This window comes from Bison bison, unplaced genomic scaffold (assembly GCF_000754665.1).
Source record: "Bison bison bison isolate TAMUID 2011002044 unplaced genomic scaffold, Bison_UMD1.0 scf7180017863957, whole genome shotgun sequence".
Lineage (NCBI taxonomy): Eukaryota > Metazoa > Chordata > Mammalia > Artiodactyla > Bovidae > Bison > Bison bison.
The window spans coordinates 19041-42328 of record NW_011494529.1 but is presented as its reverse complement, the minus strand read 5'-3'; the positions used below and the strand labels follow the sequence as shown (position 1 = coordinate 42328).

The following is a 23288-nucleotide window of genomic DNA, read 5'->3' as shown; positions in this document are numbered from 1 at the left end:
GTGACCTTGGACTGAGTCACGTAACATTCTGGGTCCTGTTTCTTTCTCTGTGAAATACTGACCTTCCAGACCCAATATCTTCTGGCTCTATAATTATAGGTGCGTCGAAACATCATTGTTTTGTTCATTACGGAATGGTTATAAATGCTGTCTGTATCCAAAACACATGGGTTTAAATAGCCCCCCAAACAGTTTTGTCCATTTTGCCACTGTTACTTCTTCTAAAATATTAAATTCAGTGACCTGAATTAATTCTTTCTTCGTACTCTGCTCCCCCTCCTCTGACTCCACATATAATAGCCCATTGTGCACGAGTTTTTTCATACAATTTTCCACCAATCTTAGAATTATGTGTACCTCTGAGCAATGCTAAGTGGGAACCCTTGATTACAATAACGGTTGCTATTTTCCATCCCTCACATGGCTACCCTAGCAGTCCTGCTGTGATGTAACTTTGATTTCATGCCTTTGAAGGGTGGCTAATGCTACAAAGATCGCTTTGTATGAGACCCCAACTGGCTGGAAGTTTTTTGGGAATCTGATGGATGCAAGCAAACTGTCCCTTTGTGGGGAGGAGAGCTTCGGGACTGGTAAGTATGCAGCCTTGAGCTGTTTTTTTCCCTGTAAATGCTACTTGCAGTGAAAGCTTAGACTGCTAAAGCAGCACTGAAATAGCAACGGTAGCTGATATGTCCTAAATCAAGATACAGCTTATTTATAACAACCCTGATGGAGTGTACACATTTGAAAAAGCAGTGAGCACGTTCCACTGGGGAGGGTTAATTTTACTTTCGGAGGATCACATCTACCAAGGCAGGAAGTTTGGGCAGCGTGGCCATTGAGTCTGTGGGGATTAAACAGAATGATAAACACATTTTTCTCCCCTTAGTGGTCAAGGAAACCTTTATAAATGTTTTTATTTCTAGGAAGAAATATGGTGGAGTGAGTCAGTTTTTCGTTTTTATTTAAGAGACGTTTTCACCACAGTGTTAAATCTTCTTCTTTAATAGGCATATGTTTTCTGTAGCAACAGGTTGTAATTTATCAAGGTTATGTGGAGGGAGACCATTAGGGTGGAACTGAGTTGCTAGGTAATCAAGAAATTGGCCATGAAGCTCTATATGTAAATTGTGGTGCAATGAAAGAGTAGAACATGGTATGCTTAGGGGATGTCCCACGATTCTTAGACCCCACTTTCCATGTTCTCCCTTCTTCTTTGTAAGTTTTTAAAAGTTTAATTTATTTTTAATTAAAGGGTAATTGCTTTCAGTGTTGTATTGGTTTCTGCCATATAACACATGCTTTCCCTCCTTTTCTATGCCTTTCCAGTACGGACTTGAAGTCCCACTTCCATGACCTTCCCAATGACCCCATCCTACATCAGTCTCTCTCTTTTCTAAACATTCATTCAGGCTTGTGGCCCTTTCCCCAGGGTTGTCTCCAGCAGCCAGGTTGCAAAGTACTTCAGTGGCCATATTTCCTCTCCTCCTATTGCCTCTACCCAATATTTTGAAGTAAAAGAACCAATCTTCTTGATCCTCAGTACTATTCTTCCACCCTTTGTCAAAGAAAAATTCAAAATCTATCAGCCTTGCCATTGAGTTGCAATTCATGCTGGTTAAACAGAATAAAAGGCTGATTTCTTTTCCTATAAATCCTAGGATGGGGTAGATGTTGTTGTTGTTCAGTCGCCCGGTCGTGTCCGACTCTTTGTGACCCCATGGACTACAGGATGCTAGGCTTCCCTGTCCCTCACCATCTCCCAGAGTTTGCCCAAGTTCGTGTTCATTGCATTGGTGATACCATCCAGCCATCTCATTCTCTGACACCCTCTTCTCCTTCTGCCCTTGATCTTTCCCAACATCAGGGACTTTTTCAATGAGTTGTCTGTTTGCATCAGATGACCAAAATATAGAGCTTCAGCTTCAGCATCAGTCTTTCCAGTGAATATTCAGTGTTGATCTCCCTTAAGATTGACTGGTTTGATCTCCTTGCTGTCCCAAGGACTTTCAGGAGTCTTCTCCAGCACCTTAGTTCAAAGGCATCAATTCTTTGGCATTCTGCCTTATTCAGCTCTCACAACCATACATGACTACTGGGAAGACCATAGCCTTGACTAAACAGACATTTGCTGGCAGAGTAATGTCTCTGCTTTTCAACACACTGTCTAGGTTTGTCATCGCTTTCCTGCCAAGAAACAAACAGCTTCTGATTTCATGGTTGCAGTCACTGTCAGCAGTGATTTTGGAGCCCAAGAAGAGGAAATCTGTCACTACTTCCACCTTTGCCCCTTCTATTTGCCATGCAGTAATGGGCCTGGATGCCACGGCTGTAGATTTTTTAATATTTAGTCTTAAGCTGGCTCTTTGACTCTTCTCCTTCACCCTCATCAAGAGGCTGTTTAGTTTCCTCTTAGCTGTCTGCCTTTAGAGTGGTATCATCCGCATATCTGAGGTTGTTGATGTTTCTCCCACCTATCTTGATTCCAGCCTGGAACTCATCCAGCCTGGCATTTCTTATGATGTGCTCAGTGTATAGGTTAAACAGACAGGTGACAGCAGACAGCCCTGTCGTACTCCTTTCTCAATCTTGAACCAATCAGTTGTTCCGTACAGGGTTCTAACTGTTGCTTCTTGACCCACATACAGGTTTCTCAGGAGACAGGTAAGATGGTCTGATATTATCATCTCTAAAAGAGCTTTCCACAGTCTGTCATGATCTACAGAGTCAAAAGCTTTATTGTAGTCAGTGAAACAGAGATAGATGTTTTTCTGAAATTCCCTTGCTTTTTCTATATAATCCCTCAAATGTTAGCAATTTGATCTCTAGTTCCTCTTTCTTTTCTAAACCCAGCTTGTACATCTGGAAGTTCTTGGTTCACATAATGCTGAAGCCTAGCATGCAAGATTTTAAGCATGACCTTACTAGCATGGGAGATGAGTGCAATTGTTCAATGGTTAGCACACTCTTTGGTACTACCTTTCTTGGGAACTGGGATGAGAATTGACCTTTTTCAGTCCTGTGGCCTCTGCTGGATCTTCCTGATTTGCTGACATAATGAATGCAAAATCTTTATGGCATCCTCTTTTAGGGATTTGAATAGTTCTGTTGGAATTTCATCACATCCACTAGCTTTATTAACAGTAGTGCTTCTTAAGGCCCACTTGACTTCACACTTCAGAATGTCTGGCTCTGGGTGACTAACCACACCATCTTAGTAATCTGGTTCATTAAAATCTTTTTTATACAGTTCTTCCAGGTATTCTTTCCATCTCTTCTTGATCTCTTCAGCATCTGCTGGAGGAGGAAATGGCAAACCACCCCAGTATACTTGCCATGAGAACCTCATGAACTGTATAAAAGGGGTGGGCAGAATGAGCTAATAAATTTGAGATGCCCAGTGACAAAATTCTAAGTGATTTAATACCCTTGAGGAAGTGATGTTACTTCTTGGTAATGAATTGGCTTATGGAATTGGAGGGTATTAAGAATAAGTTTCGGAGAAGGCAATGGCACCCCACTCCAGTACTCTTGCCTGAAAAATCCCATGGATGGAGGAACCTGGTAGGCTGCAGTCCATGGGGTCGCTGAGAGTCGGACACGGCTGAGCGACTTCACTTTCACTTTTCACTTTCATGCATTAGAGAAGGAAATGGCAACCCACTCCAGTGTTCTTGTCTGGAGAATCCCAGGGACAGAGGAGCCTAATGGGCTGCTGTCTATGGGGTCCCACAGAGTCAGACACGACTGAAGTGACTTAGCAGCAGCAGCAAGAATGAGTTTGGAGGTTGAACAATGTCTACAAAAAAGGCTACATGATTTCCCAAGGTCTAGGTCTTTGGTCAGAGATATCAAGGCTACTGCTTAGTTCTGTCCTACCTCATAAAATATGGATGGTGCCATATTACTCCACGGGATGCCAGATGACTACCCACTGGACCTGTGAGGTGGTCTCTGCCTGTGAAATCCCCTCAGTGTTATCCAGTGCAGGCTTGGGATCAGTCATTCTTCCCTATGGGTGAAGCTGTCACTGAAGGCAGGTACCGTGTCTAAACCTTTGGTTTCCTGACTCCATGTACCTATTCCAGTGCTGAGCCTAATGAAAAGAGAAAAGTCTAGAACAAGGTCTTCCTGTGTGTTTGGATGTGTGGAAAGATACTAGTTCCATGAAGATCAGAAAACTTGGAATACACCTCTCTGTCTTGGACATTCATGATGATATTATCATTTGAAGATTCCAAAACATTCTGCCATAAGGAATCCAGTTTGCATGGTTTTATGTAAACATTGTTAACTGCAATATCTCTTTTTTGTGGTATGTTTAGTAACACATTGCCCCTCAGACCCATGTGGATAGCATTGGGCAAGGCGAATCAGAGTCCTAGGGCCAAGTCACCATCTAGGTGTTGACTGGCTGGGAACAGGATTGAAGACAGGGTGCACAGGCTGCTCCTGCCTCGCGTGACAGGCCTTCAGATACCGGAGGGCAGTTCTCAGGTCCTCTCTTTTCCTGACCACCCATGCCTAGTCCTCCAGTCATCCCTCACTTCATATTGTTTATATACCTAGCACTGGTTTCTAAATGTTTCCCCATTCACCAGTGCCCCTCATAGAAGATCATGTCTAGAACTGAGCCCAAATCCTCCAGGGCTGACTTGACAAGTAGAGAGTAGATGGATGACTATTTCTAGAGAACTGGACCCTGTACATTTCTTGATATGACTTTCATTTATGTAAGCTTTTTGGACATTTCATAACACTGTTTAGCTCATTTAATGTTGTAGATAATTATACCCCTTTAAGCTTCTACTCAGTAGCATTTGCCAAGAAAAGTCCCCAGATTACATTTGTGGAACTGATTTCTTTGAACCCAGGCATTAGACTTTAAATTATTCCTTGTTAAGGCTTGTTCTTATTTATTTATTTATTAACCCATCATCAAATACTAAGTGCCAACCATGGTTTTATCTTCCCTTTGATATCTTTTATATCAAAAGAAAGGATTCATCCTGAGAAAAATCCACAAACTTGTTCTCTCTCTCTTTGAAAAAAAGACAATTGTTCCATAATATTTATGAGAAAAACATTTACAAAGCCAGGCTCATAGCCATGGATCACCACTGCTGAGTGAGCGCAGCTGAACTTACTTAACTGAACTTCTGATCTACTTGTTTAGAGAGGAGTTAGATTCCACCTGCTATGTCCCTTGTTGGCAAATGTTTCCAACAGTTCCTTTACAGAGTGTCTCAGGATGGACGTTAGTGATCCTACAAGCTTTGAAGTATGTGAATTCTATAGCTTAATTGAGTGCCAGGTCATTTATTTATGTGTTTTTCTAAGTTAGAGTAGAGGTAATTTCTCAGGAAAGCCTCCCTAACTTTCCAGAGTGGGTCAAATCCCCTTATTATTAGATCTCACAGCACCACACACCTCTCCTTCCTTGAACATAGTACAGCTGTAATTTTACAAGTATTTACAATTATTTGATTAATGTCTGTTGGTTCCACTATACTGTAAGCTCCATGAGGACAGGAGTCATATTTGTCTTGTTCTCCACCATATCCTCAGAGCCTGGTATAAATCCCAGAATATAATAGGTGTTCAGCAAACACTTGTTGAATGAATGAGAGAACACACTATTCACTTGGCACCCCCCATTCAGACAAACCAGAGCCCTGGTGTAGGAAAGGAAAGGACTTTAAACATTATGCAGTGTAGTTTCCTGTGTTTTGATGGAGTCATGAGTGTCTAGTTGGTGCTCCTCTGCTTAGACACTCACCTCTGGCAGAATCTGGGACTCTTGCTGGGACTCAGCACCACTCTACTCCATAGTACAGAGCTGAGGACCCACGGTCTTTGCAAGACAAGATGACCTTTTATAAAAGAAAAGGAGAAATTTACTTGCAAAGAGGTGCAAAAGAGTCAGACTTCACAAGAACTGGCTCATCAAATAAAATAAATCACTAGCATTTAAATGCACAAGCTGTAAGATTACTCTTACCAAGTACATGGTAGTCTGTTCATGGTGGAGAAACAGCGACTGTCTCACATGATTAGTGTGGCCACCAAGGCTATGACACTCATCAGTGTCACAAATGCCAGGGATGAAGGTGTTTTTGTTATGGTACCAGAACGGGACAGGGTGAACTTCCTATTTTTGGTTGACCTCATGGTACAGTTATTTTCCTCCTGAATTGTGGGTGATGATGCACATGTTTATACACAATGGTAGAGGGAAATCTTGAATTCTTGGGAAAACGGGAAGAAACGTGAAGTCACTGAATAAACTAGAATGTCACTGCTTTTGAAATTCTTCCTTGGGAAAAGGAGGGAGGGGGCATGGAATAGAGGGATAGGAAACCAGGTTGAGGAGTAACTTGGTATCATATGGAAATAGGCCAGTAAATTCTGATCTGGCCCAGTCTAGAGGTTAGCAATATTTTTCTCCCATCTCATCTTGAAAAGGTTCTAGAGATGATATATATTATATGGGAGTGGTCTCTTAAAGAAGTACAGCATTCATGCTTTGCAAATTTCCTTTAATTTTAATTTCTTGTGAAAAACCCTTCATATTTATACTTCATCAGCTCATTCCTCAAATGTTTGTTGAGCTTTGGCTCTGTCCCAGATACTGAATTAGGTTCTGGGAACACAGTGGTAAGCACAGCTTCCCTGTGGAGGGCTCCATGGAGGCCACATTTGAGGAAGGAAGTCAGACCCTGGCCAGGTTATCTCAAGGTGCAAAGCAATAGAATCTGAAGTACAGAATGTGCCAGGGACTGTATACTCAGGGCACCTAACCTGGTTTTGTGGTGAGGGGATTAGGTTTTTCTATCTAGTTCTCTGCCTGTTCTAATTTACATACCTTCGAGTACATTTTCCTGTAGGTAAATCTCCCCACAGGAAGGTTAGAACATCCTGTCTCTGGGAAATTTCCTAGACAGACTATTTCCAACAGCACTGGGCTGATACCCTAATTATAACTAACTCTGTTAAACTGTTACCTGCATGTCTAGCTCTCCATCTTGCTCATCTGTGAGGGCAAGGAACGTGTCTCACTCATCTCAGTGTTTTCTCATATCCTTAGAACATGGTAGACACTGACTCATACTTGTTGAGTGTAAAATGGAGTTTGGGTTAAGACACATTTTCTGCCTGTCAAGTACTTACCAATTTCCTCCAAAGGAAACAGAAATTCTAGGGGCAGTGATGAGGCAGTGCAGGATAAATAGCTAAATGGAAAGTTTGAGGGTTGCCAAGGGGGAGCTTCCCCTTGAAGGCGGGAGTAGTGTGGAAAAGGCTTTCTGAGGCGCTTTCCTGCCCTTTCAGAGGGAAGTCATCTGTGCAGTAGAAGCCAAAGAGAACAGAGCAGGTCTGCTGGAGCACCGGTCAGTCAGCTGGGGTCTGGTCGTTCTTCGGGCAAACCCTTCCTGAGAGCTGACTGCACACCAAGCATGAACCAGGTACAACTCATAGTGTAGGGTGGGGTAAGAACAGACAGGGTGCGATAGAACAGAGGTAAACACGGAGGATAACAAGGAAGGCACCCTGGATAAGACGGAAGTCGAAAGTAGTTACAGATGTTAGCCAGGCTAATAGTTATATGTGGGGCAGAAATTTCCAGGCAGAGAAAACAGCATGTTTAGGAGATGGAAGGAGAAATAGAGATGGTCAGAGAAAGAGACAGGCAGATGCTCAGGTTTCCAGAGAACTCTGTGGAGCTCTTTTTCAGCTGTCATGGCCCATCCACAGACCGTGGCCTGGCAACAGCAGGAGCCTGGGCTCTCCTGAGGTGTTCGTATCGGTAAATGAAACCTAAGCCCTGAACTGTTGGCGCTTGGCTCCCTCAGCAAAGGTTGACATTTTTCTTGGCTAGGACCCAGAGTGTGCTCTGACTGAGCAGAGTTTATACATATCACAAGGTGCTGATTAGGCCAAAGTCGAGTGACAGGTGTTTGAAGATGCTGAAAGGGCAGAATCCCCACGGGCTTAGCTGGTCCCTGAACTGGACCAAGTTTGAAGAGACCTGAAGCAAAGCTTGCAGTTAGGACTAGCGGTGCTTGCTGATAGTGTCTCCCCTTCCTTATACTTAAGTGGGCTTGGCGTCTTCTTTTTTTAAATTAAAAAATGATACCAGTAATTCATATAATAGGAAAATTGGGGAAGAAGAGAAAAACACTGTAATCCCATTGCACAGAAAAAAAGAGCATATTAGGTTATATTCCATTTTCTTCCCCAGTATGTATAGTTAAGGGACATTATTTTTGAAAGCTTAATGAGATAGTAGAGAGTATTAATTTTCCCTAAAAGTTTATTTTTCCCTTATTCATAATGGTACCTTATATTGGTTTCAACTGTTATATGGTACTCGGGCTTCCCTGGTGGTGCAGACAGTAAAGAATTTGCCTGCTTTGCATGGTACTTAATAGTTTATAAAAGATTTTCATCCTCTCTCACAGAAGAGTCTTAAAATTGTGTGAGAAAGGTGGCATTACTCCCATTTTACAGTTGAAGGAACTGTATGAGGCTCAGAAATGAGGCTCAGAAATGAGGCTCAGAAAAGTTACATGATTTGTCCAAATTCAAGCAGTTTATAAGTAAGTTTCAGATTCAGGTTTTCTGATTCTTAAATATAAAGCATTTTTCACTGACCCAAAACTGCCACACCTGCAAAAACAATAGTAGCTTGAGAAACACATCTACACACCATTGCCTTTTTTTCACTAGTAACTGTCATCATTCATTAGAACTCTAAAGAAAATGAAATTTACCCAGACTTCTTAAGTATTAGTCAGAGGTACCCAGCATTTTTATATATCCAAGGTGATTAGTGAGATTAATGAGAATTTTCAAAAGAGACTGGAGATTGTGTAAATGGAAGATAATATTTATTTATGTTATACAAGGCAGATATTTTGTTTAAAAACATTAGGTGTGTGATTTAGTTATCTCCGAGTAACTTGGTTAAAGTTGGGTAAGATTTTTAGATTTTATTTTCATGTCTACACAAAAAGCTAATTCTTAGAACAGGAAAAGCACAAAGGAATACTGCCCACTATGCTTTCAGCGAGTCTCCCCCTCCCCCCAAAATAGAAAAAGAAAACAAAAAGGAAGGAAGGACAGAATAAAGAAAAACAAACTTAGGGGCTCACAGACAAATAATTCCAAGCTATACACTTCTGTCATGAATTCTCATATACAGAAGTAGCTGCCAGGATCTTACTGCTGAGGGTAAACTGTTGCCAAAGCATATCATCATCTGCAAAAGCTGTAGAAGCCAGAGAGCCAACTCTCTGTTGCTTGAAAGAGCAGTAAAAGCAAATAAAAGTCCATAGCTAATAAAATTAGGTAAACATTTGTAATTTTCTTGTTTAATGTGCTAAAAGTATTACTTAATATCTGTAGTTTTGCCAGCATACAGGTTTTGAGAACCACTGTCTCTAAAAGTGGTGTCTTAGAAAGACTCTTTTGGGGAGGAAAAAATTGTGTGTTTTTATGAACCAAAAAAGAGAGAAGATGTTGCAGTAGATTAATTAATTGATTAATTCATTCATGTGCTCCTTCACAATCTGTTATTTAATATATTCCATGTAAGGGTAAATAAGAGATGCCTCCGAGAAATACATGGTTGAGGTGTGAAATGCTCATAAATTAATTACTGAGGCTTAAGGAGCAAGCATGGTGCTGCACCACAGGTTTAAGCAATCTTGTTATATAAGAAGAGCTGCTGCTGCTGCTGCTAAATCGCCTCAGTCGTGTCCGACCCTGTGCGACCCCATAGAGGGCAGCCCACCAGGCTCCCCCATCCCTGGGATTCTCCAGGCAAGAACACTGGAGTGGATTGCCATTTCCTTCTCCAATGCATGAAAGTGAAAAGTGAAAGTGAAGTCGCTCAGTCATGTCCGACTCGCTCTTCATGACCCCATGGACTGCAGCCTACCAGGCTCCTCCGTCCATGGGATTTTCCAGGCAAGAGTACTGGAGTGGGTAGCAAGTAGGTCATAACCGCCTAGGGAAGCTGGGAGCTAGATTGGAGAAGATATTTGAGCTGGGTCTAAAAGGATGAAGAGAGGAAGGAAACAAACTTACTTCATGCCTCATTGCCATCATTGTGGCATAATTCTAAGGAAAATAAGACCCAGTGAGAAGTCAAGAAGGACAGAGAGGCACATGAAGAATTCAAGGCATGATCATATGCAAAACATTATTAGAGGGATTGTATTGAATCCTATTCAGAAATCAGAAAGTGGAGCTCAATATCATTTGCTTTTTTTATTTTTAGAATAAGGACGTTAAAGGCAAAAAATGAGAGTTCTGTTCCAGATCAGGTTCTTGGAAAAGGGTTCCATGCATAAGTGTGTATGTGTGTGTGTGTGTGCTCAGTTGCTCAGTCATGTCAGACTCTTACGACCCCATGGCTGTAGCCCACCAGGCTCCTTTGTCCATAGGATTCACCAGTCAAGAATACTGGAGCAGGTTGCCATTTCCTCCTCCAGGGGATCTTCTTGACCCAGGAATTGAACCCATGTCTCTTGTTCTTCCTGCATTGGCAGGCGGATTCTTTACCACTGTGCCACCTGGCAAGACCCCTCCATGCATATAAAGTACATCCAAATGTGCTATTTTGTTATTTTCAGTCAAGATTTTAGCAAGGACCTCAGCAAGAGACAGATGTGCCATGGTTTGTTTAACTAAATCCTTTTTGGTTAAAGAAAGATGTCCTAGAACTGGAGTTCCTGGATCCACAAGCAGGTCAATTTTTAAGGCTTTCATATTTTTTGCCAAATTGCTCTCTAGAAGGACTGTAACCCTCTTGGAAACAGCATGTTGGAATCCCATTTTCCTTATACCTTCCCTAATATTAGGTGTTCTCATTTTTAAATCTGTGGCCATTTGTCAAACAAGTAGCAGTTTCTTATCGTGGCTTTAACTTAAATTTGTCTTCTTAAAAATAATATTATATTATTATATATATATATATATAAATATTGTATTAATCAGGTACCTGTATTCATTTTTTTGATGAATTGCCTATTTATATTCTTGTGGCCTATATTTCTGTTGAGGCTTTGCTTTTTCCTTAATATATAAGAGCTTTTTCTATATTGTTTTAAACATCTACTTTATTTGCAAATGTTTAAATTTTTTTTTTAGTTGGTCAATGGCCTTTTAATTTTATCCATAGTAGTTTTGCTGATAGAAATGCTAATTTTTAAGTAGACAACTAGAGAGACTTTTTCCTTTATGAATTTTGAATTTATATGTGTTTGCCATCTCTAAGATTAAAAACAGTTGTATATGTGTGTGTGTATAGGATATATGTATATATCCTAGTATTTAAAGGTTTTTAGTTTTTATATTTGAATGTATAATTCATCTGGAATTCTTTTTGGCATGGTGTTTAATGTATAACTCATCTGGAATTCTTTTTGGCATGGTATTTTATAGGGAAAAAACTGATTTTTTCCCAACTGTTTAACTAGTTATACAAAAACTACTTAAAAAGTAATCCATTCTTTCTTACAGCATTGAAGTGACACCTTTATCATTTATTCAGGTCTCATATGTGTTTGGTCTCTTTCCGGGTACTCTCTTTTGTTGCACGAACAATAATTAATTATTTTAATTATTAAAAATTCACAATGGTCATGTTCTTTTGTTTTTTCCCCCTCAAATTCATACTTCATAATTGATATATCACATTCTACCAAGTTATTCCACTGACATTTTTATTGGCATTTGCCTTAAACTTCTAAATTACTTAGGAAAGCATGAACTTTTTTTCAGTAGTTTGTGGCTTTATTCAATAAGTGGTTCCTTCTGTGTATGCAGGTTTCTCAGTAAAATTTTATGACTTTTGGTTGGATCATGTTTACCATTGAGTTTATTCTCAAGTATTTTAGAGAAGTCACACTTCTCACAGCTGCTTGCTGTCCCCCACCAGGTTCTGACCACATCCGTGAGAAAGATGGTCTCTGGGCTGTCCTCGCTTGGCTCTCCATCCTAGCCACCCGCAAACAGAGTGTGGAGGACATTCTTAAAGATCACTGGCAAAAGTATGGGCGGAATTTCTTCACCAGGTAAGCCACAGCCTGGCCAGGAACAGAGGTGGTGCGGGGAAGTGAGCAGAGAGAAATCTCACGTGTACAAATTCTTTCCTGTCTTAAGTGTTAATAAAACCTCAGTTCATTCACTTCTATCTATTGGGGATCTTTAAATCTATTGGGGATTTTTAAAACAATTCAGTTGGGGTTGAGATGAAGTCAACTTTTATGTTAGCTATAAAGAACAAGGCTTAAAAATTTTAGTTAACTTATTCAAAAGAATGAATGTTTTGTCAGCCTTTTAAATGTACCTATCAGATGGGCATGATAATAGCATTGGATTTGGATTCAGAAAAATGGATTAGAATTTTATTTCTGCCCCCTAGTAGATTGGGAAGTCATTTAACCTCTTTCTGTACTCAGTTTTCTCATTCGTAGAAATGGAAATAGCAGTCTAGCTATTGAATGGATTAAATGAAATATGAGTCTGAAAGTGTTTTATAAACTCTGAGACACTGAGAATATGGAAACTTTTTCTGAAATTATGGAAACAATTATGCTTAGTAAATCAACTTTTCTGACTCATTAAAATAGGTCCCCAAAGGCTGTGTAGTTGTCAATGCCTCTTTCATTGATTCAATAAATACTGACTGTGTACCTACTTTCGGCCAGGCACTGGGGCTTCTCAATGGACAAAATACTTGAATAGTTAGTAAGTCTTCTGTACTATACATATTTCTATTTTTAAGATGCATTAACATTTTTTCCAGTGTGCTTTTCACTAATTTCAATTTGCCTTTCCCCTAGTAAGTATAAAAATAACAGATTTTTTCCCCTGGATCTCACTATTCTAATTATGGAAAAGAAAAATGAGAGCAAGGATATTAGATAAATTACTTATCTATAATAAATGTAAAGATATAATTTATCTGAACTTCAGTTCCCGTCTCTATAAAAATAGGTGAGTTGAGACTAGAGAATTTAAAAACTATATCACAGATTCAATGGTCCATGATCTTTGGATAATCGAGAAAGAATTCACCCTTAAGCAACTTGGTCTCCTTAATCAGAAAACTTTTTTCGACTTTGGACAAGTTCGTTGCTATCTTCCTCCCTCAGGTTATTCTTTGGTGGAAAGTATAAGTAATATCTGCCACACAGTAGCCCTGGCAAATACAGCAAGAATCTCTACTTTCTAAGAACCAGAAAAATTTGGTAATTCAGAATAGCAGTCATGAACTCTCTAGAGCCCAGAGGATCACGAAGGCAGGATCATGTCTGTTTTTGTGCTCCATGGTATCACCAAACACCTAATTCATAGCGACATTGTATAAATATGCTTTGAATAGATAAATGAGTTAACAAGTGAACAGTAGACAGAATGAACTAAGATTAGAACAGTTTGTTCAAAGAGAGGGTCACTCTTGAATCAGTTAGAAGCCTCCATCTAAAAACTATCAACATATTTTTAGTAATCTTAAATAACTGCTAACCAAGTATTACAAAGTCCTTAGAACCTGAATCTCTGGTTAGTTAAGATTCCATTCTACCCTCCATTCATTTAACAAAAGTGTTCTTTGCATGCCTTGTTTCACATCAGCTGCAAAACAGTTATCGATTAGGCAACTGAGATTCTGAGAAATGAGGCAACTTGCCCATAGTTGGACAGTTAGTAACCAATAAAGGCTGAATTCATAGCTCCTTCTGTCTGATTCCAGAGCCCAGATTCTTTCCATTATAATACCCCTCTGTGCCTAGGATTTATAGAACATTTCCCTCAAACACCCAAAGGTCACAGATGTAAAGCACAAACACCTGGTTGTAATTTTGTGCTGTTTATCATTTTAACTGGGGGAAAGAGCTGACTTCAGGATTAAGGGGACTGCTGTCCTTGATTCATGGAATCCTGGAGCCAGAATAGTTGGCCTTAATTCCCTGGTATTTCTCATGTCTCAGAGGTGTCATCTTGCACATATATATTTGTTTCTCTATTGCAAATAAATATAGACTGTGCTATCTTGAGCCTCTAAAAAATAACTCTCTCAAGAGGGTGTGTGCCACCAGGACAAGGAAAGACACCTGTAAGAATCTTTAACCTCACAAGAAAGAAGTCAAGAACAATTCTTGGAGGAAAAATCACGGTCACAGCATTTCATTTGTAATATGCTTTGATTTTTCTCTTGGCCCATTTGCATCCACACCAGGCTGCTGTGTCAGGGTGAACACTGTGGATCAGAATCCACTCTCACTGAGAGGAGGGAGGCGTTCCAGGTGTAAAGAGTTAGGGCTTAAAAAAGGAATGAGTTAGGGCTTGGCTCCTTCATTTGGTCAGTGAAAACTTGGCCTTACTCGTGGAAGCTCCTGTGGAGACTGGAACTCTCTTTAGCCAACATCTCAGCAGCCTCAGTCAGGTCCCAGACTGGGAGCCTTCCAGCATGGGTCCCAAAGAAGCTCCAGCTGTTTGGAAGAGCAGTGCCTGAGTCACGTGTGCCTTCACGCAGCCTTCTTTAGAGATAACTCTGCTTTTGTTTCTACGGGCTCCGGAGGTGGTGATTAAATGTTAGATTGCATCTCTCAAAAGCCTTTGAAGCTGCTAAGAGCTTTATTCTGTAGAAAAGCCCAAATGGGAGTTTTCTGCTCATTCAGAAGCCCCTAACCCTTTCCTGAAAACTTCCAAACGCCTCCTTTCATCCCTGGCCTGCTCCATCCCCAGAGAATGACACACTCATATTTTTGCCAGCTTCTTCTGAAGTTAGATGTTTGGGGGGAGGGCCAAACAAATGATGCAAAAAGTGCTGATATCCGTTGGTGTGATTTGAAGTCAGCCTCAACTTTGTGATTTCTCCCAGGTATGATTATGAGGAGGTGGAAGCCGAGGGCGCAAACAAAATGATGAAGGAGTTGGAGGCCCTGATTTCTGATCGCTCCTTCGTGGGGAAACAGTTTCCAGTGGGTGACAAAGTTTACACCGTGGAAAAAATTGATAACTTTGAGTACAGCGATCCGGTGGATGGAAGCATTTCAAGAAATCAGGTAGGAACAGATCTATGTGTACATGGGAGAGAGTCCTTGGAGCTTGGTCTCTGAAATCTCAAGAGAAAAAAGAAAAAGTTTTCTTGGTCATTTGTCTTTTGCTGCCCTGTTTTCTCAAGTGACTTTCTGCTGAGTCACAGATGATTTGCACGGGTACTTGTAGGTAAAATGGTTTCTGCCCTAATTCTACGCTCACCCCTATGCCCTCATTCTAGGATGCTTAGTCTAGACTCCAGAAGGACTTTTACATTCTCCAGAATTCTATGTAAGAGGTCATGTCGAATGTGAGCACAGAAAAGAGCCCTAGAATCTTAAAAAGATGCAGAGCTGCTGCCTTCGATCTCAACCTCCTCCCTCTCTCTCAAGAGACTGTAGCAGAATGCCAGCATGGCATGAGAGTGATCTCTTTATAGATATTTCTGTGATCTATTCTAATTTCTAAAAAGGAAGAAAAAAACAGACAAGCCATTTGTGAACTTAGAAACGTTCACTGTTATCACCTGCAGCACATGACTTGAAGCTGACCCTAACACAGCAGTGTACATCACAGTGGAGACCCCGAAAATATCCGGATGGAGACAGAGTTGTTAGGGCTTCCCTCACTGGGTGCTGGGCACCCACGGTGCGGCCTTGTCAGCTTTTCTCCAGGCTTCTCACAAACACCCGGGCCCAGGCTCCTCTCTCTTTGGTTCTGTTGCTATTGTCACAGAATGTACTCAGAATTTAGAAACAGAGGGACTTCTCTGGTGGTCCAGTGGTTAAGACTTCACCTTCCAATGCAAGGGATGCGGATTCAATAAGATCCCACATGCCTCGTGGCCAAAAAACATAAAACAGGAACAATATTGTAACAAATTCAATAAAGACTTTAAAAATGGTCCACATTAAAAAAAAATTTTTTTTTTAAGATAGAAACAGAGATGATTAAGAGGGAGATAAGACTCTGCTATAGCTTTCCAATTAGCTTTTTCTTCTGATCCAGATTTTTGGCCTGGTCCTTCTCAAGGCATCCAGCACGCTTTGAAGGAGTTGGGCTGCAGGGTTTATTTGAAGTCTCTCTTTGGAGAGCAGGTAGTGGATGGGTGAATGGAGCCTGGCCACAGTGACCCTTGGTGCCTGGAGTATCCCTTTCTCAAAATGTTGGCCCCGTGGTTCCTTTTCCTTATGCCTTTTCACCATCTGGGAGAACTTTGGGTCCAGTCTGGGTGATTGTAAATGATGTCTGAGCTAATTAGAAAAAGAGAGGCCTGGGATGGGGGTGTAGGAAAGGGGAGGGTGGAGCCAAGGGCACGGCAGAGCAGAGCAGAAGTTTTTGTGGTGAAGCCTTCAAAGAGAGAACAGACCTTTAGGAGAAGTAACCCCCAACTCTGCACTGCATCCCACGTCTGCCAGGAGTGAGGTGTGCGTGGGAGGGCCATTGGCGTGGGCACAGTCCCTGCTCTCTGCGCTCTGAGGAAGTCAGCAGCTCCACGATCTATAAGCAGAAAAACCAGGGAGGAGGGAAAATCTGAAATAGATACAGCATCTACAATCAAGTGGAAAGAACGTAGAAGCTTCAGGTTGAGGCTGTGGGGAAGGAGACCAACTCTGGTACATGCCTAGAAAGCAAGAAATGGTAAATGGATATTAACTGTGCCCTTCCCACACTGACTAACTGGGAAGGTCCTCTGGGGTTTTCACCTACCGTCTCCACTGCTGAGTGGCACGATGAAACACTGGATGGGATTGGGTGACAAATAGTAGATGAGAGGTAGTATCTTTCCTTTTGGTTGATCATCAGCTTCATACAAACTTCTTTCTGTGGAAGAACTGACATACTTAGCAAGACTGAAGGGTCTTCAAGTAACTTCTCACCCAGCCTTCTTACCTCAAGAGTCCCCATCCTTTTTCCCCTGAATCAAGATTATTGAGGACAAGAGATGCGGCCAGAGAGGGAAGAGAGAGGGCTGGGGAGAGAGAGACTGGGCTTGGCATTGCACCCACGTGGACCCTGCTTTGAATCACCAGGTGTTGGTGGAGACTGACCACTGGATCCTGCTCAATAGGTTGGAATAGCTGGCCTCAACTATTTGGGGCACCTGGCTCCCTGACCTCTTTTTGAGGCTGTCTATGAGGATTTTGCAAAGAGCCCATCCTCTGGTCCACTTGAAATTTCATCTGCTCTGGTTTCAGCCCATTCTGATCATGTTTCCCTCCTGATCTGGACATTGACTCTCTGTATCTAGCAGCTTGTTTGTTTTCTTCTTTCTTTTTATAAATTTATTTATTTTTCAGTTGGAAGATAATTGCTTTACAGTGTTGTGTTGGTTTCTGCCATACATTAACATGGGTCATCCATAGGTATACACATGTCCACTCCCTCTTAAACCTCCCTCTCATCTCCCACTCCATCCCACCCCTTTAGTTTGTCACAGAGCACCAGGTTTGAGCTCCCTGCATCATACAACAAATTCCCACTGGCTATCTAATTTTACATATGGTAATGTATATGTTTCCATGCTACTCTTTCAATTCGTCCCACCCTCTCCATCTACCACAGCTTATTTATTTACTTATTTATTAAGCTTCAAACTGGAATGGCTAGCCCAAAGATCACAGGGAAGTGGGATGAGAAGGCCAATGTTGTGTCCGCCAGCCTCCCCAGGATCCGGTCTCCCACCTGATCCTGGAGATGCTTCTCCTCCATAAGCCAGCCCCCATTGGCTGGATGCAGTGACAGGCTGACCAAAGGCAGGCCCATGGGGCTCAACTGAGGCTGTTTCTCAAGATCCTATGATTGATCAAGTATGGATGAAGCTAGATCTCCAAATGGGCCCCTCAAAATTTTCCAGCCTTCACTCTCCCTTCTAACGCTGTTATCTTTCCCAGGGCTTGCGGCTCCTTTTTGCAGATGGTTCTCGCATCATCTTTCGACTGAGCGGCACTGGGAGCGCGGGCGCCACCATCCGACTGTACATCGACAGCTATGAGAAGGATCTTGCCAAGATCTACCAGGACCCCCAGGTAATGCCCGAGCCCTGAGCCCTGGCTGGTTCTTTCTGTTGGAGGAGGGGATAGTGGTTCCATTTCACCTGCATCCTCACAGCTCATCTCTCAAATGATCCAACGGAGGGGCTCTCTTTCCTTCATGTCTCCTTCAGAAAACAAAAATAGCTATCAATTATCTGAGCATTTTATATTTGTCAAGCTCTGTTTGAAAACATTATCCAAATTGGTACACTCATTTCATTCTCAAATCTCTTATTCTTATCTATTAATATCCCTACTACAGATAAGGCAACAGAGGCTCAGAAAGGTTAAGCAGTAGTTAAAAGGTTCACATGCCTGGTAAGTGGCAGATTCAAGAGAACTAAACTTTCAATCAGCTCCAGTCTGGTGCTCTGATCTGTTGGTGATTATTTGCCACTTTGCCAGGTCTCGTCACCTTCCCTGGAAGAACACACACTGATTCCAGATTTGGTCCAGGGTACAGGGTAGGGAGGGCTGGGGTAGTGGGTAGGGAAAGCTAGAGTAGGGGTTAGGGAGGGAAAGACTGTTTCATGACCCAGAAAGAAAGGTCTTTATGGGAGAGTGGACTTGCAACTTGTGTTTTGGGTTCCCAGCCCCACCCAGAGTGTCTCCAGGAGTATGTCAGAGTGAAGAGGGACCCTGGGAGCCAGGGATAATGACTTGGAGGACAGTCATCATCCTTGTTCCTTGTCTTAGGAGCTGCTCCCCAACCAGAGTTCCAGAGCCAAAACCAGTTTAGGAAGTATAGAGGTGGGTTAGCCCCTTGGCAGCTCACAACACACACTGTGCCTTAAAGCTCTGAGTGGACTTGCAGTACAGATGCCTGTTTAAATAGTGTTCACCATGCCTGTTTTCCCACAAAGCTTTTTCCTTCTAACACCTGATTAGAATCCTGTGAAATTCATTTGAAAACCCCTGGCATAGTGCTTTTGAGCATCCATTTTGGAATTAGATCTTGTTTTAAATTCAGTTCCTGCCAGTTAATACCTGTGTGTCCTTGGGTAAGTCTTTTTAATGTTCTGAGCTTTGGTTTCTTTGTCTGTAAAATGGCAGAATACAACTTACCTCAATGTTATAGGAATTTAAGGAGATAATGAAAGCAAAGTTCAGAATATTGTGGCTGACATATGGGATTAGCTTTTGAGAAAAAGTGGCTCTTACAGTTGTTTTTACTACAAAAAGAGAGAAATGGAAGGATCCTTCACTTTCTCAGATTTTCCAGTGGCCAGGCACCAGTTTCGGTTATTGCCACATCCCTGTGGTGTTGAGACATCCCTAAAACTAAAATCAAAAACAATGGTATCTACCTTGTAGACCCACAGAATAATAGAGCAAGAGCAAGAAAGGAAGTTGTGCTTCTCTGTCTTAATACCTGACACATGGCAGGTACAAAGAATGAATGAAAGATGTTTCATCTGAACTGTAGTCCTTAGGAGATGGGAGGGCATTGAAGGATGTAGGGTGCCCACATGCCCAGGGGCACCTTCTTTCCAGGTGGGAACTTGCCTTCTCCTGCTCTGGAGCTGCTGGCACTCAGCCTCAGCACTTCACTGGGGCTGTTGGAGCCTCCAGGGGAGTGGCAAGTGGTATGTGAACCTGTGCAGTGGTTCTCCAGCTTTCTTCTAGGTGTAATGAGTTGGTGGAGATTTAGGTGAGGGAAAGCAACAGTGGGCAATAGAACATGAACTACTCTTGGCTTTGCCCTTGAATCACCAGGTCAACTCACTTCACTTCTTTGGGTATCAGTTTCCTCATCTATAAAATGAGCAGTTCAACTAGATACATAGTTTTCTTTTTTCATATTAAAATATTTATTTATCTAAGCAACAGCAGAATTCATTTTTTTTTTTAACTTAAGTGAGAAGTTGGAGAAGAAAATGGCAACCCACTCCAGTACTCTTGCCTGGAGAATTCTAGGGACAGAGAAGCCTGGCGGGCTACAGTCCTCAGGGTCGCAAAGAGTCGGACATGACCGAGCGACTAACTTTCACTTTTTTTTTTCAAGTGAGAAGTAGGTGGGGGTGGTGATGTTGTTGTGTTTTGGAATGATATTTTTGGGTGGAGTGTGGGAAACAAATTGGAGGATGCAGAAGCTGATGTGGAAGCACAGTTGTTCCAGGTAAAAGGGAGGGCTTGGTTTAGCGAGAGCTCTGGCACTGGGATTGGGAGAACTGGGTGACCTAGAAGGTTGGTCACTTAGGATGCTGGGGGTTCAACAATGGGAATATGAGAGCAAGAGGTGTCAAGATCAACTCTTAAAAGTTTATTTGCTAAATACGATAGACTGTGGTGTCACATTGTTGAAACAGGGAATGCTGGAACTAGGTTTCTTTTGTGGGGAAAGAACCATGTCTTTGTTTTTAGACTTAGAGAGTTTGAGGAGCCTTGGGGATATCAGAGTACACAGATGAGGGTTTGGAGCTCAGAGGCCAAGTCAGGGCTGGAGCTCTGGATCTGTCTCTAGAGAAAGTGGTAGCAAAGATTGTTCTCTTTGTGTCTCCCTCAGGTCATGTTGGCCCCCCTTATTTCCATTGCCCTGAAGGTGTCCCAGCTCCAGGAAAAGACGGGACGCACGGCACCCACTGTCATCACCTAAGAAGACAGGCCAGATGTGGTACGTCCCTCCACCCCAGGCCCTCCGAGTCATCTGATTGAAGAGCACAGACAGAAACAAAGCGTATTCACCCAGGCTTTTTAGGATTTGGTTTTTCCACTAACCAGTTGTTGACAAATGGTACTATTCCAAGGCTCTGCCAATTGATATGCCTGCAGGAGCCATGTGGGGAAGAGAAAGGAAAGAACCCAGGCGCTTATGCTGCTGTCGGTTCCTTTTCGTGCCCTTGTGCGCTGCTGCTGTGTGGGTGTTTGTCTCCTTAGCACCGGGTCCTGTTTACACTACACTGGAAGATGGAGGTTGAGCATCAGTTTATGAGGCCAATGTCCATCCTTAGGATCTGCCCCATGATATGACAGTGAGAATTCCTTTCTCCTTGGTGAGCCTTTCCCTCATTTAATGTTTACATGTCATCTAGGAAAACGCAGTTTCTGGTGCCTTCTCTCCAATCAGCTCTTTCTTCAGAGTGAGACGTACTTGTCTACAGATTTCTCTCATTTTGCAGCATAGTCCCATTCACACAAGTATTTTGGGATATTAAAGCAAAATAAGGTACCATGTCTTGGTGTGTCTTTTTTCTTACAAAATGCTCTTTTGATTTCAGAAAGAAACCAGATTTTTTTTTTTTTTTTAAGAGGGGGAGGGTGGTATTGTATTTTGTTTGGATGTCCTAGCTAGGGAAAAAATGTTCTCTGCGCTAGGTTTAAAATTAGACTCAAGAACTGTAATTTCAAATCTTAGCAGGGTCAACCAAACCCTGACTCCTTCCGTGGTGGATAAATTAAGCTCAACATGGTTAACTTGGAACAAGGGGAAGGAAGAGAGTGTTCAGGAGATCTTAAATAGCAAAGACTGCCTCGTGCCCTGGGTGCAGAGATGCCACGCTGCCTGTTGAGGGGACAGGCAGAACTCTCAGAATCTCAGAGCAGGATTACCAGCATTTGGCTGGAAATCTTGAGCTTATTGGCATCTTATTCCTCTTAGAACATTTACATTCAGCCCCTGAGTGCAACTCAGTAGTTAAAAGCGTAGTTTTGGGAGCCAACAGACCTGAGTTTGAATCTCACTTGAAACCTTGAATGACCTTTGAGTATCATTCTCCTTATCTTTAAAATGGGCTTGAAACCTAGTTCTAACTTTGCAGGCCACTGAGAGCATAAACAGTGGATCTGTGAAAAGCTGGGGCAGGGTGTCTCATTCACAGTAGGTTGTCCAACAAGTGGGAACTAGGATTGTGCCTACACTATTCTTTCTAGACTTTAAAGTATAGGGAAAACATAAACTATAATCGAAATATTTGAAATGCATTTTGTGGTCTGGAAGGCACTTCTCACAAAGCCACCTTGCTGTACGGAGAGCAAGAGAGGCAGCCCAGCTCTGCACCCCTGCCCCACCCAGGGTGGAATTCCCATCCCAGGCAGCAGGGCCTTTACCTGGGGTGAGATTTCCAGTGTTACCATTTAACAAGGGTGTCCAGCTCAGCAGACAGAACTGAGCTTTGATAATGATGAGATGGAGAGGAGTAATTATTGAACATCAATTAATCCTACTCCAGGCACTGTACTCAGTGCTTTCCATATACTCTGTAAGTGCTGCCAATAACCCTACGATGTAAGTACTTTAAATTTTCCCACTTTACAGGTGAGGTTCAGCTGTTGTCCAAGCTCACACCACTGGAGAAGCATGGCATGGTCCCAGGCAGGGAAGCCTCTGGTACTGACTGGCTACTTCTGAACTACTTCTAACAGGTGGAAGAAAAGCATGCAAATGCCCCCATGTTTTACTTATTAAAAGGTTTCGCTGTGTGCCTTGGGTGCCAGAGACTGTTAGTTTTGGCGTTGTTGCCTAGCACCCCCCTCACCCACCCCCGCTCCCCGATCTTGAAACGTGAGTGTATCAGTCAGCCAGGAAACACACACTGCCCCATTGAGTGTGAGATGCCTTGGGAAGGAAAGGATGTGTGACACATAGTTACTGCCCTCCAGCTGCCTTGGAGACAGGCTGGGGGAATGAAGTCCCACCCAGAGAGAAGGCTGTGTAGGATAAGTGCCTTAGGGATTGTGTAGGCAACACAGGCTGTTAGAACCAAAGTTTCCAAGTGCCTAGACACTGGGCTAGATGCTTTCTAGTAACCCTCCAAGTGAGACATGCTTGTGCCCCCTTTAGAGCTGAGACAACTGTAGCTCAACGGAAGCTTAAGTAATCTGCCCCAGGTTTTCTGATACCATGTGGCAGAAGTGGAATATTGACCCCGAGTCTTGCTAGCTTTCCATGAGCCTTTTTTGCCTCCCCATCTGTTGAATCAGCTGCAGACAGTTCAGGCCTGTGGCCCCTGGAACAGTTTCAAGAATTTCTTCCTCATCCTTGATCATAATTTAGCTGCTTTCCCTAATCCACTTGGCTGCAGCTTTGGGAGCTGATGGCTCAAGGGGGAAAGAGGAAGGTGGCCGGGGCCACGAGGCAATGGGAGTGGGCAGGGATATGGGCTGCCCTTCCTCCCTCTGTGGCTTCCAGAGAGACACCCCCACACATGTGCCCCCAGGAGTGCCAAGAGACGGAGTCCTGAGAGACTGGCCAGCAGCGCACAG

At 42.5% G+C, this 23288-nt stretch overlaps 1 protein-coding gene across 3 annotated transcripts in view; it reads left to right on the top strand.

The window, feature by feature from the left end:
• Positions 1 to 22529, top strand: part of PGM1 (phosphoglucomutase 1) — a 68188-nt gene extending 45659 nt beyond the window's left edge. For 2 of the 3 annotated variants that reach the window (XM_010833893.1, XM_010833891.1), the window contains exons 7-11: positions 475 to 590; positions 11945 to 12080; positions 14894 to 15077; positions 17946 to 18080; positions 20593 to 21258. In XM_010833893.1, the coding sequence (XP_010832195.1) occupies positions 475 to 590; positions 11945 to 12080; positions 14894 to 15077; positions 17946 to 18080; positions 20593 to 20682 (661 nt within the window). In that variant the 3' untranslated portion in view covers positions 20683 to 21258. Of the gene's footprint in view, positions 1 to 474; positions 591 to 11944; positions 12081 to 14893; positions 15078 to 17945; positions 18081 to 20592; positions 21259 to 22341 lie in introns of those variants that run through there. The other variant, XM_010833892.1, reaches the window with a different exon arrangement.
• The last annotated feature ends 759 nt before the right edge of the window (positions 22530 to 23288 follow it).